Source organism: Pan troglodytes, chromosome 10, assembly GCF_028858775.2.
Source record: "Pan troglodytes isolate AG18354 chromosome 10, NHGRI_mPanTro3-v2.0_pri, whole genome shotgun sequence".
In the NCBI taxonomy this organism is placed as follows: domain Eukaryota; kingdom Metazoa; phylum Chordata; class Mammalia; order Primates; family Hominidae; genus Pan; species Pan troglodytes.
Window position 1 is genome coordinate 10,751,762 of NC_072408.2, and position 13,666 is coordinate 10,765,427.

The window sequence follows — 13,666 nt, forward strand, 5'->3', positions numbered from 1 at the left end:
AAATGCAAGCTGAGCCAGCAGGTGTGCTCCTTGGGAACACAGGCTGCTATAAGTATGTGCCAATGGAAGGACGCGGAGGACCTGATGTGGTCAGTATAACTCTCAGTTTTGCAAGTGGCAGGACCCACCCGGAGGAGAAAGGCCAGGGTGATGAGCGGTCAGACATCACGACTTATGAGGAATGAATAAAAAGCCAGAGATAGCTTGCATTGGAGAAGAAAAGGTTTAAGGGACCTGTGTGAATTGGAACACACATTTGGCTTCTTCTGTGGGTGGAAGTTACAGCGGGATGAGTGTGAACTTTCTTCATTAGTTTTGAAGAAGGACCTAATGACTGGAGATGCCAGGACGTGGACTGATCTGCCTGGCAGATGGTGAATTCTCCATCCCTAAAGGTGTTCAGCAAGCACTAGGTGGGTGCTCAGCCAGCACTAGATGGCCACTAAAGAGGAGGTTCTTGCCTTGGATAAAAGGCTCAGCTTAAGAAGATGGGCTTTATAATCCCATCAAATTCTGCATGCTTGACCAAGGGCTCACCATTCAATTAGTTCTTGTTCCCCTTCTCTGGGCTCTAGAAACACAGTGTAATTGGCATTTGAATGTGACCTCACCAAGGGCCTCCCACATTCCCCTAAACCTACAATCTCACCTTCTTCCCAATCAACAGTCAGAGAGCTTCAGCTTCCACAGAAGATGTCATGGCTACACACCCCAGATCCTAGGAGGACTCTGATCTCATTGGTTCCCTTAACCACTTTTTCTCTGTCCATCCCCGTGGAGTTAGGACTTCTCTTTGAAGGCCCCAGGATAGTTTGCGTCTGTTTTTCCTTTATTTATCCTGGAAATACATTGAGACAAAAGCCATTTCATCGCTTTGCTGGTCTTGTTTTCCTACCCTCTGGTCCCTCTCTCCTAATTCCTACTAATAATTCCATCTTCCGGGCCTCAGGAGGTCCCTGTGGAACCAACCAGGCATACAGATGGCCTTCTGGCTCTTACAGAGTTTTCAGGACAGAGGTCCTTGCTGCGCAACCTTGACTAATGGGAAGTTCTTCCTTGGGCCTCACTAGAATCTGTCAGGATGGCTCTTGGGCTCTAGTAGGTTTGCCCTGCCTCACGGGGCCAGCAAGCAGCAGGCCAGCATTCTTCCATAGAAAAGAACAGCACAGTGCGGACGTCTTTCAATTCCACCTGCTCCCCATGCGAGACTGATTTTCAGCCACTTTCCAGTTGAAATTCTTAAGAGTTATTAGTTCTTCATGTTCCGCGTTCCCCAGCCAGAACTGAAAATTCTCACTTCTTATTTTCCCCTTTTATTTATTTTTGCAAACAGTCCAGCCTTGTTAAAAATGGCCAGCAGAACTTTCCTAATCTCTGTCTGTGACTTTGTGGGCTCAGGTCCTTACTCCTAATGTCATCCTTGATGCCTCCTATTGCTGAGAACTTGCATATCAAAAAATTGGGGAAGGAGTAGTCTGGTTCATCTACATCACTGGAGGGCCTGATAAAACACAGATTGCTGTTTTGATCCAGCAGGTCTGCCCCCCTCAGAATTTGCCCCCAGGTACTGTTGATGCTGATATTTCAGGGACCACATTTTAAGAGCGATGGATGGAGCAGTGCCTGGGTGGACCACTCGAGGCTGCTCTGACAGGTGAAGGGATGCATTGTCTAATTAACCCTCCTGTTCTTTCCCTTCCGCATCATCCCCCTGTAGCCCCAAACCCTGGCAGATTTATCTTCCGAATTCTGCTCCCCTCAGGTTTTGATTCAAATCCATTTGCACCACTGCTTGAGCATACTCCACCCTAGAAAGGATGGAGGAGGTGATTGGGAGGGCGGTGGGGAGCCTGGGAAATCACCCCAAGAATAAAGATATCCCTCAGAGAGCTGACAGACCACAGTCTCTCATAGAACAAGGCTGCTGACCGGGACCCAGACTTGGTGGAGGCGATAAGTTCCCAGCATTCTCTCTTCTCTGGGCTGCAGGAGGTGGACATTTACACAGTGAAGACGGAAGAGCTGTCGTTCACATCTGCATTCTGCCTGCAGATACAGCGCAACGACTACGTCCACGCCCTGGTCACCTATTTTAATATTGAATTTACCAAGTGCCACAAGAAAATGGGGTTTTCCACAGGTGAGCTGTTTGTTGCTTCCCAGAGCCTCCTCCCTCTCCCATGCTTCCTCAAGTCTTTGTGGGGTGACCAGAGCTGGCCTTGACTTGGGGAGAAGGGGCTGGGTGTTAGCTGGGTGACACCTATCAACCCTCTCCAGCCATGGAGGAACCATGCATCCCTACATTTGTGCTGTCCAAGGGGAAGGTAAATAATGTTGTGGTTGTTACAGCACAAGTTGAGAGTGTGTTGGATGAGGGAGAGGCAGGAGGTAGGGCTCATGGAGGGGCCCCAAGACCTTTCAAATGCATATTTGTTCAGGTAGCATTTTCTGAGCACATTCTGTGTGGTGGGTATGGATGGAGTTGAATAAGCCTAGTCTGCACTGCTATGCCTCTGTGCAGGACACAGCCTGTCTTGCAGCAGCCTGCACGCTGGTCTCTATGTCTCCTTCCCTTCTCCCTTACTTTCACACCAACCCATCCTTCATTAAATCTCTGTTGGTGTTCCCCCAAGATCACCCCACTGCCACTCCCACTCCCAAATCCCAGCCCCGCTTACAAGGTGCCTCGCTGCCTGCAGTAGATAAGCCTGGCAAATGGGGATCCCATGGCCTGGCCCTGGCCCACTCTCCAGCCTCATTCCTCACCACCCCTCTTGGCCGAGCCCTGTCCCGTCGCTGCTACCCCACGGATGGCCCAGCTACACCGAGCTCCTTGCTGACTTCTAAACTCAGTGAGGCCTCTTCATTCTCTGGGCCATGGCTTCTACACACACCAGCCCTTGCCCATCCAGGTGTGCCCTGGAGGTGGGAGGGGCCTTAGTCAGAGGCTCTCATCATCCCCTCTTCTCCTGTGTCAGTCTGCGAGGGCAGCCATAACAAAGTACCCAGGCTTGGGGGCTTAACCACACATGCAGTTCTGGAGGCTGGAAGTCCAAAGGCAAGGTGTCAGCAGGGTGGATTTCTGGTGAGGGATCTCCTCTTGCCTTGTAGTTGGCCACCTTCTCACTGTGTCCTCACGTGGTCTTTCCTCTGTGCTCATGAGCCTTTGGTGGCTCTATGTGTGTCCTAATTGCCTCTTCTAAGGACACCAGTCAGATTGGATGAACTTAATCACCTCTTTTAAAGCCCTTTTCCCAAGTACAGTCACATTCTCAGGTACTGGGGATTAGGACTTCAACATGAATTTGGAGGGGGGGACAATTCAGGTGGTAACACCAACCCTGCGCCATCTCTTCACCTGGTTTCCTGTCTCAGCTCAGGGGTTACCTGATCCCCGCCTTCCCTTTGGGTCAAGGTTCAATGTCCTCAGGGTGAACCTAACATCTCATGCATGTGCCTGGCATGGTGATGTTTCAAGTGAGACATATGCACAACAGCAAGAAGAAATCAGGACAAAAGGGTATAAAAAGTCAAAGAAAGCATTCTCACCCCCAACCCATCCCACTCCCACTCTTCAGAGGCAAATATTATTATTAATGATTTCTTTTGTATCATTCCACCAAATTTCAGTGAGTACACAAGCACATGCATATCCATAGATGCCTCTTTTTTGGCTTTTTATTTTGAAATAATTATAGATTCACAGGAAGTTGTAAAAATAGTACACAGAGTTGTGTGAACCCTTTGCCCAGCTGCCCCATTGATGGTGTCTTACGTAAGCATAGTACAATATCAAAACTACACCTTTTTAAAAAAACTTAGGTTGGATCCTACCCTCCACACTGCCCTCAGCTACTTTTTCTTTATTTAACAACGTTATCTCTCATATGTGATACTCTCATAGCCTCACAGAGATACCTAGCTTCTTTTTTTAAACAACCACACAGGATTCCAACACAGGGCTTGCCATTATTTATTCAGCATTTTCACCCTTTCTTGCAACTGTCAGTCTCCTGCATGAGTAGGGATCATATCTCAGTGATCTCTGCATTCCTGTCTTCTAAAGCACAGTTCTAAACAAATTGCTCTAAGAAGTGTATGATGATATGACCCCTGCCCTTGAGAATGTGTTCCTATTGAGTCTTCCTGGGAATTGGGAGCATGTCATCAGGGGGTGAGGAGGTGAGTAGTTGTATGTCTAGTAGGGGGAGTGGGAAGGTGAGTTCTACCAGAAATCGAGGACATGATTCTTTACTTCCAGAAGCCATGAAGAAAATGATGCTTTTTTTTTTTTTTTTCTCAGAGACAAGGTCTCACTCTGTCTCCCAGGCTGGAGTGCAGTGGCGCAATCATAGCTCACTGCAGCGTTGACCTCCTGGGCTCAAGCAATCCTCCTGCCTTAGCCACCCAAGTAGCTGGGACTACAGGCACATGCCACCATGCTTGGATACTTTTTAATTTTTTTTTTTTTTTTTTTGGTAGAGATGGGGTCTTGCCTCATTGCCCAGGCTGGTCTCAGTGATTCTCTTTTACCTATGGAAAGAGAGGGCAAGAGACAGATTTATCTCTTCACAGAAAGGCTTTTCCCAGAACCAGTGCCTCCTGATTACTAAGATTGGGACTTCTGGTCTCCGTCAGCCAGGCAGTGCTGGTGCTTTCCTGCCCTGATCTGGGTCATTATCAGCTGCTGCCCTCCTCACAGGAGCAGTACATGTCTTCCCAGTGGGCAGGAGCAGCCAGGAGGGGGAAGGTGGATTTTACTTTGATCTTGAAGGATTGGGAAGACTGTGCCTAGCAATGGTGAGAGTAGGGGTAGTGAGGGAGCTGGGGAGGAGCCTTCTTGGGGACAGTGGCTGTGATTGGAAGCTAGGGATGAAGTCACAGGAGCTGGCTCTGCCTATTCCATCACCAGGATGATGTCTAACCCTGAGCCTGCCCTGCTGATGAGAAAGTCCATGGGCAAGGATGCTCTGGGAAAAGTTCTAAGTTTCCAAAGCCCAGGCTCTATCCCTGCAGCTCTCAGCCATAGTTTTATTTTCCTTGAGATGATCTATTAATATTTCTAGTCTCCAAAGTCAAGCAGACAGCCTGCTGGACCCTGTCTAGAGATGGCTCCCTGGCTCTGTGGTGTTAGGGATGACATTCTTCATGGTCCCATGTGGAGGAGCCTGGATTAAGCTCACATCCAGAATCAAGACATCGGCTCTGGGCTGCCTGAAAGATGGCGAGGATTTGCTCTGAGTGCTGAAGGCTCTAACCCAGTGGCTTTCCTTCCTAGTCTTTGGTCACACCCCCACCACAGTCCTACGTGGCTCAAAGACCAAGGATCTAAACCCAGTTGTGAGCCTGCTCCTCTTTTTGCAATTATAGTGTTATGCCTCCTCCCTTTTGCACAGAATTCTACAAACTTAGGTTCTGAAAGACATTTGGAGGTCCTACAGTCTCCAGTTTGTCATGCCTTGGGGAAGTGGTTTTCAAAGTGTGGTTCCTGGACGGGTAACATCAGTATCACCTGGGAAATTGTTAGAATTGCAAATTCTCGAGCCTCACCCTGGACCTCCTGAATCAGAAACTCTGGGGGTGGGGGCCAGCCGTCTGTGTCTTAACAAGACCTCCAGGTGATTGCGATGCATGCGCCAGCTTGAGGACCACTGCCTCTGTGCAAGATTGCCCTGAACCAGAGGGTTGAGAATTTGACCAATGTTGACTTTCTTCTGGAAAGGCTATTCCATCTCCTCACTCAGGTATACCCTCAGGCCTCACCAAGACTCTTTGCTTTCTGGCTGACGTAGATCCCTTTTCTTGGCACATGCCTATATGGGTAGCAATGGGGGTGGGAGAATACTTTGTTGAGTTGCTTTCTCAGCCACCTTCGTGTGTCAGCGTGGGGGCTCTATTTCTAGCAGGTAGTAAACTTCTTTCCCAGTTCATGTGGGTTAGCAGTGGGGTATACTCAGACCATCTATACTCTGACAACTGACCGAGTAACCCTTTCTGTTTTCATGGATCTCAGATGCACAGACTTAGATTAATCCTAATTCTTGGCTCATGCCATATGTCATTATTGGACCATTCACGGTTCACTTTTTTTGCTAATTTATATATTAATTATATATAATTATATTATATATGAATATAATGAGTATCCATGAACTCACCACATAACTCAGCAACTAGAATATAAATTAATTTCTATTAACTAGAATGTAAATAGTAACTAGAATGAATTAATAAATACTAACTAAATTAACAAATACTAATAAATTTATTAGTATTACTATTAGAAGGTAAATACATTAGTTAATATTAAAAATAAATTGTTTTTAACTAAAATATAAATATTGACTAGAAAGACATGGTAATAACTGTAATATAATTATAATTAAATATAAATCAATTAATGCATATTTGCATTAATTTGCTTACACTTATTAATTCGAGCTATGCCCTGACTCAATGACTGAAATGCTGCCAACACCTCTGCATCTTCCTGGATGCCCCACCCCATCCCACCTCCCGTATCGCCTCCAGATGAACATTATCCTGAATTTTGTGTTCCTTATTCCCTTGCTATTTATGAAAAGTTTTATCACATGGATGTGTGTGCCTAAACAAGGTATTGTTTGGTCTCAGCTCTTTTTGAACTTGATGCAAAGTGTAGCCTGCTGTGTGTGGTCCCTCTGCATCAACCCCCAACTGAGTCTTCTGTCTCAGCCCAGCGGTAGCGCGCTCTGCGGGCCACTTAGAAACACATCCCATACCGCACAGCCTGAAAAATGATCCCTTCTAATGACTCTGACGTCTCTGCAGCTCCAGGCAGAAACTGTCACAAATAGGCACAGACAGCCAGGGTTCCAGGCTGTGGCAGCCAGTGGGCACGGTGCCCCCCCCACCACAACACATCCTCAGTGGGGTGGGGGTAGAAGTGGGAACTGGGGCCCCTGGGGCTGCTGTGTAATCCAGGAAAGCCAGGTAGCGGGTGGAAGGGCAGGAGCCCCAGCAGAAGCAGGCCTGGGTGCAAGCCCTGGTTTTTTCAGGTATCAGCAAGGTAGGCAGATCAGACATTGGAAAGGACTTTGGGCAAGTTTACTTTCTGCGCCTTGGGCTCAGGCAGCCCCTTTCTGCTGTTGACATCCTGTGACATTGAGTCATTTTCCCACATTAAAGAAGCTTCTTGGTGCATAGTCCTCAATTCTCCAAAAGGCCTATGAATTCTCTAGAGAATATAATTCCAAACTTACAGCTAGAAAAATTATATCCCAGAAAGGACGACCAGCCACTTAGCCATTGGTCAGTGAGATGGGAAGCAGGATTCCATTCCCTTTCCAAAAGCACCAGGAAAACTCTGGTGAGAGGCCAGGCCCTGCCATTTGCACCCTCAGCTCCCTGTGTTCCCAAGCCCCATCCTTGGTCATAGTGCCCACCCTACTTCTCACTATTTGCCTGAATGTCTTCTCACTGAGGCTGTATGATCGGGGGAGGAGGGGACAAAGTGGTATTCATCCCGTTTGCTGTTCCCCAATTCTACAGCCATACCCGGCCTGTGGCAGGCGTCCTGAGTGGAAGTCTGTGGAATGGTGAATGAATGCACTGCACTGGGAATGCTGCAGGCAGTACTGGTCATGCTCACTTCAAAATGTAGAAGAAAAGCTGCCTAAAGCCTAGAATCAGAGAGACTGTGATGGGGAAGGGAGCTGTGGGAGGGAGAAAAGGGGTATGTGGGGCCGGAATGCTAAGAGCAGGGAGGCATCTTCAGAATGGGGAAGGCTGAAAGCCAGTTGTACAATCTGGATGGTCATAGATGGGGTTGGGGCAGGGGAAGGGAAAGCTTTCCTCCCTGACAAGTAGAACTCTAGATGTTGTCCACAACCCTTTCCTGAGTGCCCACCCTTGTGCACGGTGACATTCTGGATGTTTTCCAAGACATTCTCCACCACTAGAGAGAGGCGGCATACCTTTGCAGGCCAGAGCCATAGTTGATGGACTAATAAAATCATATACCACTCCTCTAAAGACCAAAGACTTGCCTGATGCAATGGCTTAGTAAGTCCCTAACATGGGCCTAATATGTTTTAGGTAGGGTGGCCATGTAACTCATCTTTCCATTAAGGACACATATGCAGGTGAAGGGGAGAGCTATTAATCATTATGCCATGAAAACAGATGTGAACTGGAACTGTCCCAGGCACAGCAGGAGGTTTGATCACCCTTAGTCTATGATCCTTTCCCTTTCTCATCTCATCTCATCCTCACAATACGTCAGGAGATGAATATCATGACCCATATTCCGCAGATGTGGAAAAGCAGCCCCAGGTCACATCACATGTCAGTGGCAAAGTGGACACTGGACACGGGGCTATTGTCACCTAATTAATGTCTTTCCCACTCTACCTTCCCAAAGGAGGTCAGGAGATGCACTGCGATTCAGCCATGGCTGTGTGTCTACGTCACCTGCCCCTCCACGCCCCCCAGAATTACTGACTTCAAATCTCTTGGAGTAGAATCAAAACATTGACTTTTACTCAGCTTCTCCTGGGCACTTTGATGGAGAATCAGGATTGGGAAAACTGGTTTAGACAATTACTCCATGGCTAATGGGCCCATCATGGAAATGAGATGTTTATGGATGTTCTTAACCCTTTGATGTTGATATCAAGGAAAATAATCATCTTCCTCCAACTCAAAGTCGGCATGTTTTGGGGACTACCATCAGAGGCAGACCCCATGGCTGACAAATCTGGGCCAGGAAGTCTCTGGGGGTCTCATAAGGCATCGGATTAGGTGACAGAAGGAGGCTGCTTGAATTCCCTTTGCCTGAAGGTCTTTAGGAACAGGAGAGAGACACCTGTCTGAGCTGGTGTAGGTGGAAGTGGGGGCGAGAGTGCTGTCAGTCATACACTGACAGTCTCCACACATAACCAGGAACTATCTTTTGACTATTTAGAGGTAGCTGGCAGAGACGGTTGTTGGGAGCAGGTGGACTTTGTCTGCAGACAGCAGTATGCCCTGAAGGCCAGAAAGGCTGGATGTGTTCAGGAACCCAGGCAGGGTCTGAAAGGGATAGACTGCACATTCATGATCCTCCTTCCCTTTCCAAATGTGCAGGCTGCACTTTCTCCCCATGACCTTGAGTTTGCATCGATTTCCCAAATGCACACACGGAGGGCTACTTGAGTCTCTCTCCAAACCACTGACATTTGATCAAGCCAGTTCGTTGTGAAGGGCAGAGAAAGACAGACTCTTCAGTGCTGTTAAAATTGGCCTTGGGGTTTTGAAAGCTCTTAGAGGTCACCTGGTCTGAGTCAGTGCATGATCAAGCCCCAGTTGGCGCTGTGTGAACACCTGCCAGGGTGGACCTCAGGTGGCTCATATGATTGTGGGACAGCTCTAATTCTTGGTAAATTAAAAATCTGCCTTCTAATGATTCCTAGTGACTAGCCTTTGTTCTGCCCCCAAAGCCATGATAAGGCCACATGTAAGTCTTTCCATGTGACAGCTTTTGATAAGTGTTTTGAAGACCCTTATCTTATCCCCAAGTCTTCTCATCTTTACCCTTGGTCCTAAAAAAAAAAAAAAAAAAAAAAAAAAGAAATCCTGGTAGAGGAATGCAACAGCCCAAACCAAGAGGAACTTCCAGTAATAAGATGGGTTCTTCTGCAGTCTGTAGATTCCAAAGGCCCCCAGGGTAACTGGAGTACATTGAACTCCAGTACGAGTACATTGAAGCACTACAGACACTTGCTCTTTCGGTTCTTACCATCATTCATTTATTCAATACTCGTAGATCTACCAAGCACAGAGGCAGGCACCGAGGAAGCAAGGCTGGCCCGGTCCCTGCCCTCATGGAGCTTGCAGTCCATGGAGGATGCAGACAAACGGGGATGGGGGGAAGGCATTTATCTTGTGTGACAGGCACCGAGGAAGCAAGGCTGGCCCGGTCCCTGCCCTCATGGAGCTTGCAGTCCATGGAGGATGCAGACAAACGGGGATGGGGGGAAGGCATTTATCTTGTGTGACAGGCACCGCAATAACAGAAGCTCAGGGTGCCTTGGGAGCTCTCAGTCCAGGTTTTGCGGGTCAGGCAAGGCTTCCCAGAGGAAGGATGAGGAAGAGAGAGGCTGGAAAGGAGGGAGAGGAAGGATTTCAGAGACAGCTGCTGGCAAGGACGGTGGCCTCTGAGGCAGAACTCCTCACATTTAACTGGAGAATGTATCGTGTGCTGAGAGGGGAGGGAAGAGACTCAATGGCAGATATGGGGGAGGCGCAAGTACCACTATGGCTTTGGGTCATGCAGGATGAATGAGCTGTGGGCCAGCATTAGGGCTGTGGAACAAGAACCATCCCTCATTTCTTTCTGATCTGGTTAGGAAGATACACCTGAAACCCTACAGCAGGTCTGGGCCAAGATGCTAGGTTTAGTTCCCCGTGCACAGAGAAGCAGGCAGGGAAAGCTCTTTTTTTTTTTTTTTTTTTTTTTTTTTTTTTTTTTTGAGACAGGGTCTCACTCACTGGTTTGCACCCAGGCTAGAGTGTGGTGGTATAGTCATAGCTCACTGCAACCTTGAACTCCCAGGCTCAATGCATCCTCCTGCCTCAGCCTCCTGAGTAGCTGGGACCACAGATGTGTGCTACCACACTCGCCTAGTTTTCTCATTATGTTGCCCAGGCTGGTCTTGAACTCCTGGGCTCAACCAGTCCTCCTGCCTCAGCTTCCTGAGTAGCTGAGGTTACAGCTATGACCCACTATGTGTGCCCAGCAGGGAAAGCTAGTTGTAAGATTGAGGACCAAGTACCTGCCATATCAGTGGATCTGGGGAAACTGGATTAGCTGTGGAGTTTGCATGAATGATGTCATTTAAGGGGAGATAGGAGGGCCTACTCTACAAATCTCTTCCCCACACTGTCTGAAGATCTTCATTCTGTTGAACTAATTAAAAACAGCAGCATCTTCAGATGCATGTATGTCCATGCATTTAGTGGGTGACAGGGTATTCCTCATCCATCCCTTGCTATGAACTTGTAGTATCGGGTTGTTTGTCTTCTGATCCCCAGCACTGAGGAGATGGGGATGTGATGGGAGGAGAGGCCACTGGGACTGAGAGGGAGTTCTGATGGGGCTTGGAGGCAGGCTATAAGGACTGTGCACCTGACCCAACAAGAGTACTGGGGTGGGTGGTTTCAGTGAGTCCCAGGGGAAGCCCAGCAACTTCTATGCAGGGTCCCAGCCTCATCCCTTTGGAGACTTCGTCTCTGACTCTTTCTTCCCACCTCCCCTGTTCTTTCACCCCTCAGCCCCTGATGCTCCCTACACCCACTGGAAGCAGACCGTCTTCTACTTGGAAGATTACCTCACTGTCCGGAGGGGGGAGGAAATCTACGGGACCATATCCATGAAGCCAAATGCCAAAAATGTGGTAAGTGCCGAGGGACATAAGGACATAAGGGAGAAGGGCCCCATGGAGCTGGCTCGCTCAGGACTCACTTGCCCGGGTTCTTAAGTGTCTCATGAATAGTCAGAAACTTACTGAGGGAGGCAGTCGGTAGCCACATGTGGACATGACTAGGCCTAATTGAGGGACTCAGGCTTGACCCCTCAAAACTCCACAGATAGAGGTTTTCCCTGGGTCCAATTCTGGACTGCCTTGGCTTTGAAGACAGATTCCAGCTCTTCCTGTGAGGGGCTTTCAAATAAATGGGTCCTACCTCATTTAGTAAGAGCTGGGCCAGAAGATAAGCCCTGGTGGCTGGAGGATGTTTGGCGTGCATTTCTTCAGCTGGCCTGGTGCGAGGGAGACTGGCTGGCGCTTTCTGGGCAGCCCCAGGTGTGGGCATGAGTGCTAAAAGCGTCTGCAGAGTGCTCTGAGGGTCACCTCACAGAACATTCAACCACCCCAATCAGTTTACTTCCAGGATGAACTCGGAACATTTTGTTATTAGAGCAGGAAGGATTTAGGGAGAAATGGAAGAACTTCCTGTGAGGACAAGGAGGCAGCAGAATGGATTCCTGTGGGCTGCTCAGGGGAACCCCTTAGCCAGAAAGCCTTAAGATGCTGGTGCTACCCATCCCTGTGGTTCCAGGAGCAGGTGGTGCCAGAGAGTGGGGCTGTGGCTTCGTACCCAGACGGCCGCCTGACCCTTCGCTCTCTCTCTGCCTTGCAGCGAGACCTCGATTTCACAGTAGACTTGGATTTTAAGGGACAGCTGTGTGAAACATCTGTATCTAATGACTACAAAATGCGTTAGCACACGTGGGAAGCTGCAGAGAGCAACGAGAAAAGGAACTCTCACCTCGATCTGCCGTGCCGTCCCAAAGAATACCGTTTGCAGGACTACACACTTGAAAACCAGAGTTTTCAACTCTGCCTTGAAGATTGGTGAACTCCCCAGGGCTCCCGTGGGCTCTGCCACTGGACAGAAGGCCTCCAGCTCCTCCGCTCTGCCCTGGTAGCCCTTCACGAAGGCTTTGTGTTGCCAACAAAGAGCGACCTGGCGTGCTGTGGCTGGGCCCCGAGGGTGGAAACGTATTCGCGTCTCCCCGTCTCCTCCTTAACTGTGACTCTCCGGGTCTTCTGAGTTTTGCATGCTGCGGGTGTCTAGGACAGATTGCTTCCACTAGAACCTGGAGACATAGCATCTTTGATAGCATAAGCCAGATTATCTGTGTGTGCGGTGGTGTGCGTGTGCGTGCATGTGTGAACGTGGGCAGCATAGTTGATATTTACCCACAAACACCTGTATATGCGTGCATATACAACCAAGTGGGTAGACCTAGGTGTTCTCTCAGAGGGGTGTGTGTGTGTGTGCGTGCGCGTGTGCCTAGAATATATATTACTCTCAGAGGAGATTCTGTTGCTTTTGAATAGGAATTTGTTTTGTGATTAGTTCGCCCCTTCCCCACCCCTTACCAGATGTTAAGCAGCTATGAAACATTCTCTGTACTAGTTCTGGTCTCCTTTTGACTGGACTGTGGCTCTGAACCTTGAGCATAGTTCCACGGACTCCGTGGGTGCTCAATAAACACACATGAGAACAAACTGGTGGGATGGCTGGTTCCTGGTGCTGTGAAGTGGGAGGGCTGGGGGGAAGCCAGAGGCCACCATGGAGTGGAGACTCAAGGGCAGCAGCACCTACGTGGGTTCACGTTTGCTCCCCAGCAGGGAGGTCAGGGCTGGTCTAAGAGCATCTCCCCCATGGACTCTGAGGGGTCCTGCCTTAGAGGGTAAGGAGGTCATGGAGCTGGGGTAGGGGACAGGAGCTAACCAAGAGTGTGCCAGAATGGCAGGCCATGCATAGCCTGGAGACTGCTTAGGATAATGTCCAGCCTTGGTCAGGGCGTGGTAACAGCGGAATCTGTGAAGGATGGAAATGCAATGTACTTTGCAGGGCGTGGTGGAGTGTTTTGATTTGGTCTGGTCTTGGGTTATGCTTTAGCTTCCAAGACCTTGATTCTCATCTATGTCACCTACCTGGGAAGAGACATTCCAGGTGGAGGAAGGAAGAGTGGCCATTTAGAGATGATGGGTGGAGCTGATGGGATCCAGGAAGAAGGAAGATGCAGGGGAGACCTTGGGCCTGGCTTTACGTGGTTGGGGAGTGCTGGTGATGGCAGAGCCCCTGGATAATGATAACTGAACCCAATAGCAATGGCCTCTGCACTTCCATAACC

At 48.9% G+C, this 13,666-nt stretch overlaps 1 protein-coding gene across 2 annotated transcripts in view; it reads left to right on the plus strand.

Moving 5' to 3' along the window:
* PRMT8 (protein arginine methyltransferase 8) overlaps positions 1 to 13,034 on the plus strand; it is a 168,148-nt gene extending 155,114 nt beyond the window's left edge. For both annotated transcript variants that reach the window (XM_054663021.2, XM_024347641.3), the window contains 3 exons: positions 1,990 to 2,140; positions 11,293 to 11,414; positions 12,160 to 13,034. In XM_054663021.2, the coding sequence (XP_054518996.1) occupies positions 1,990 to 2,140; positions 11,293 to 11,414; positions 12,160 to 12,243 (357 nt within the window). In that variant the 3' untranslated portion in view covers positions 12,244 to 13,034. The remainder of the gene's footprint in view (positions 1 to 1,989; positions 2,141 to 11,292; positions 11,415 to 12,159) is intronic.
* Positions 13,035 to 13,666: the final 632 nt, after the last annotated feature.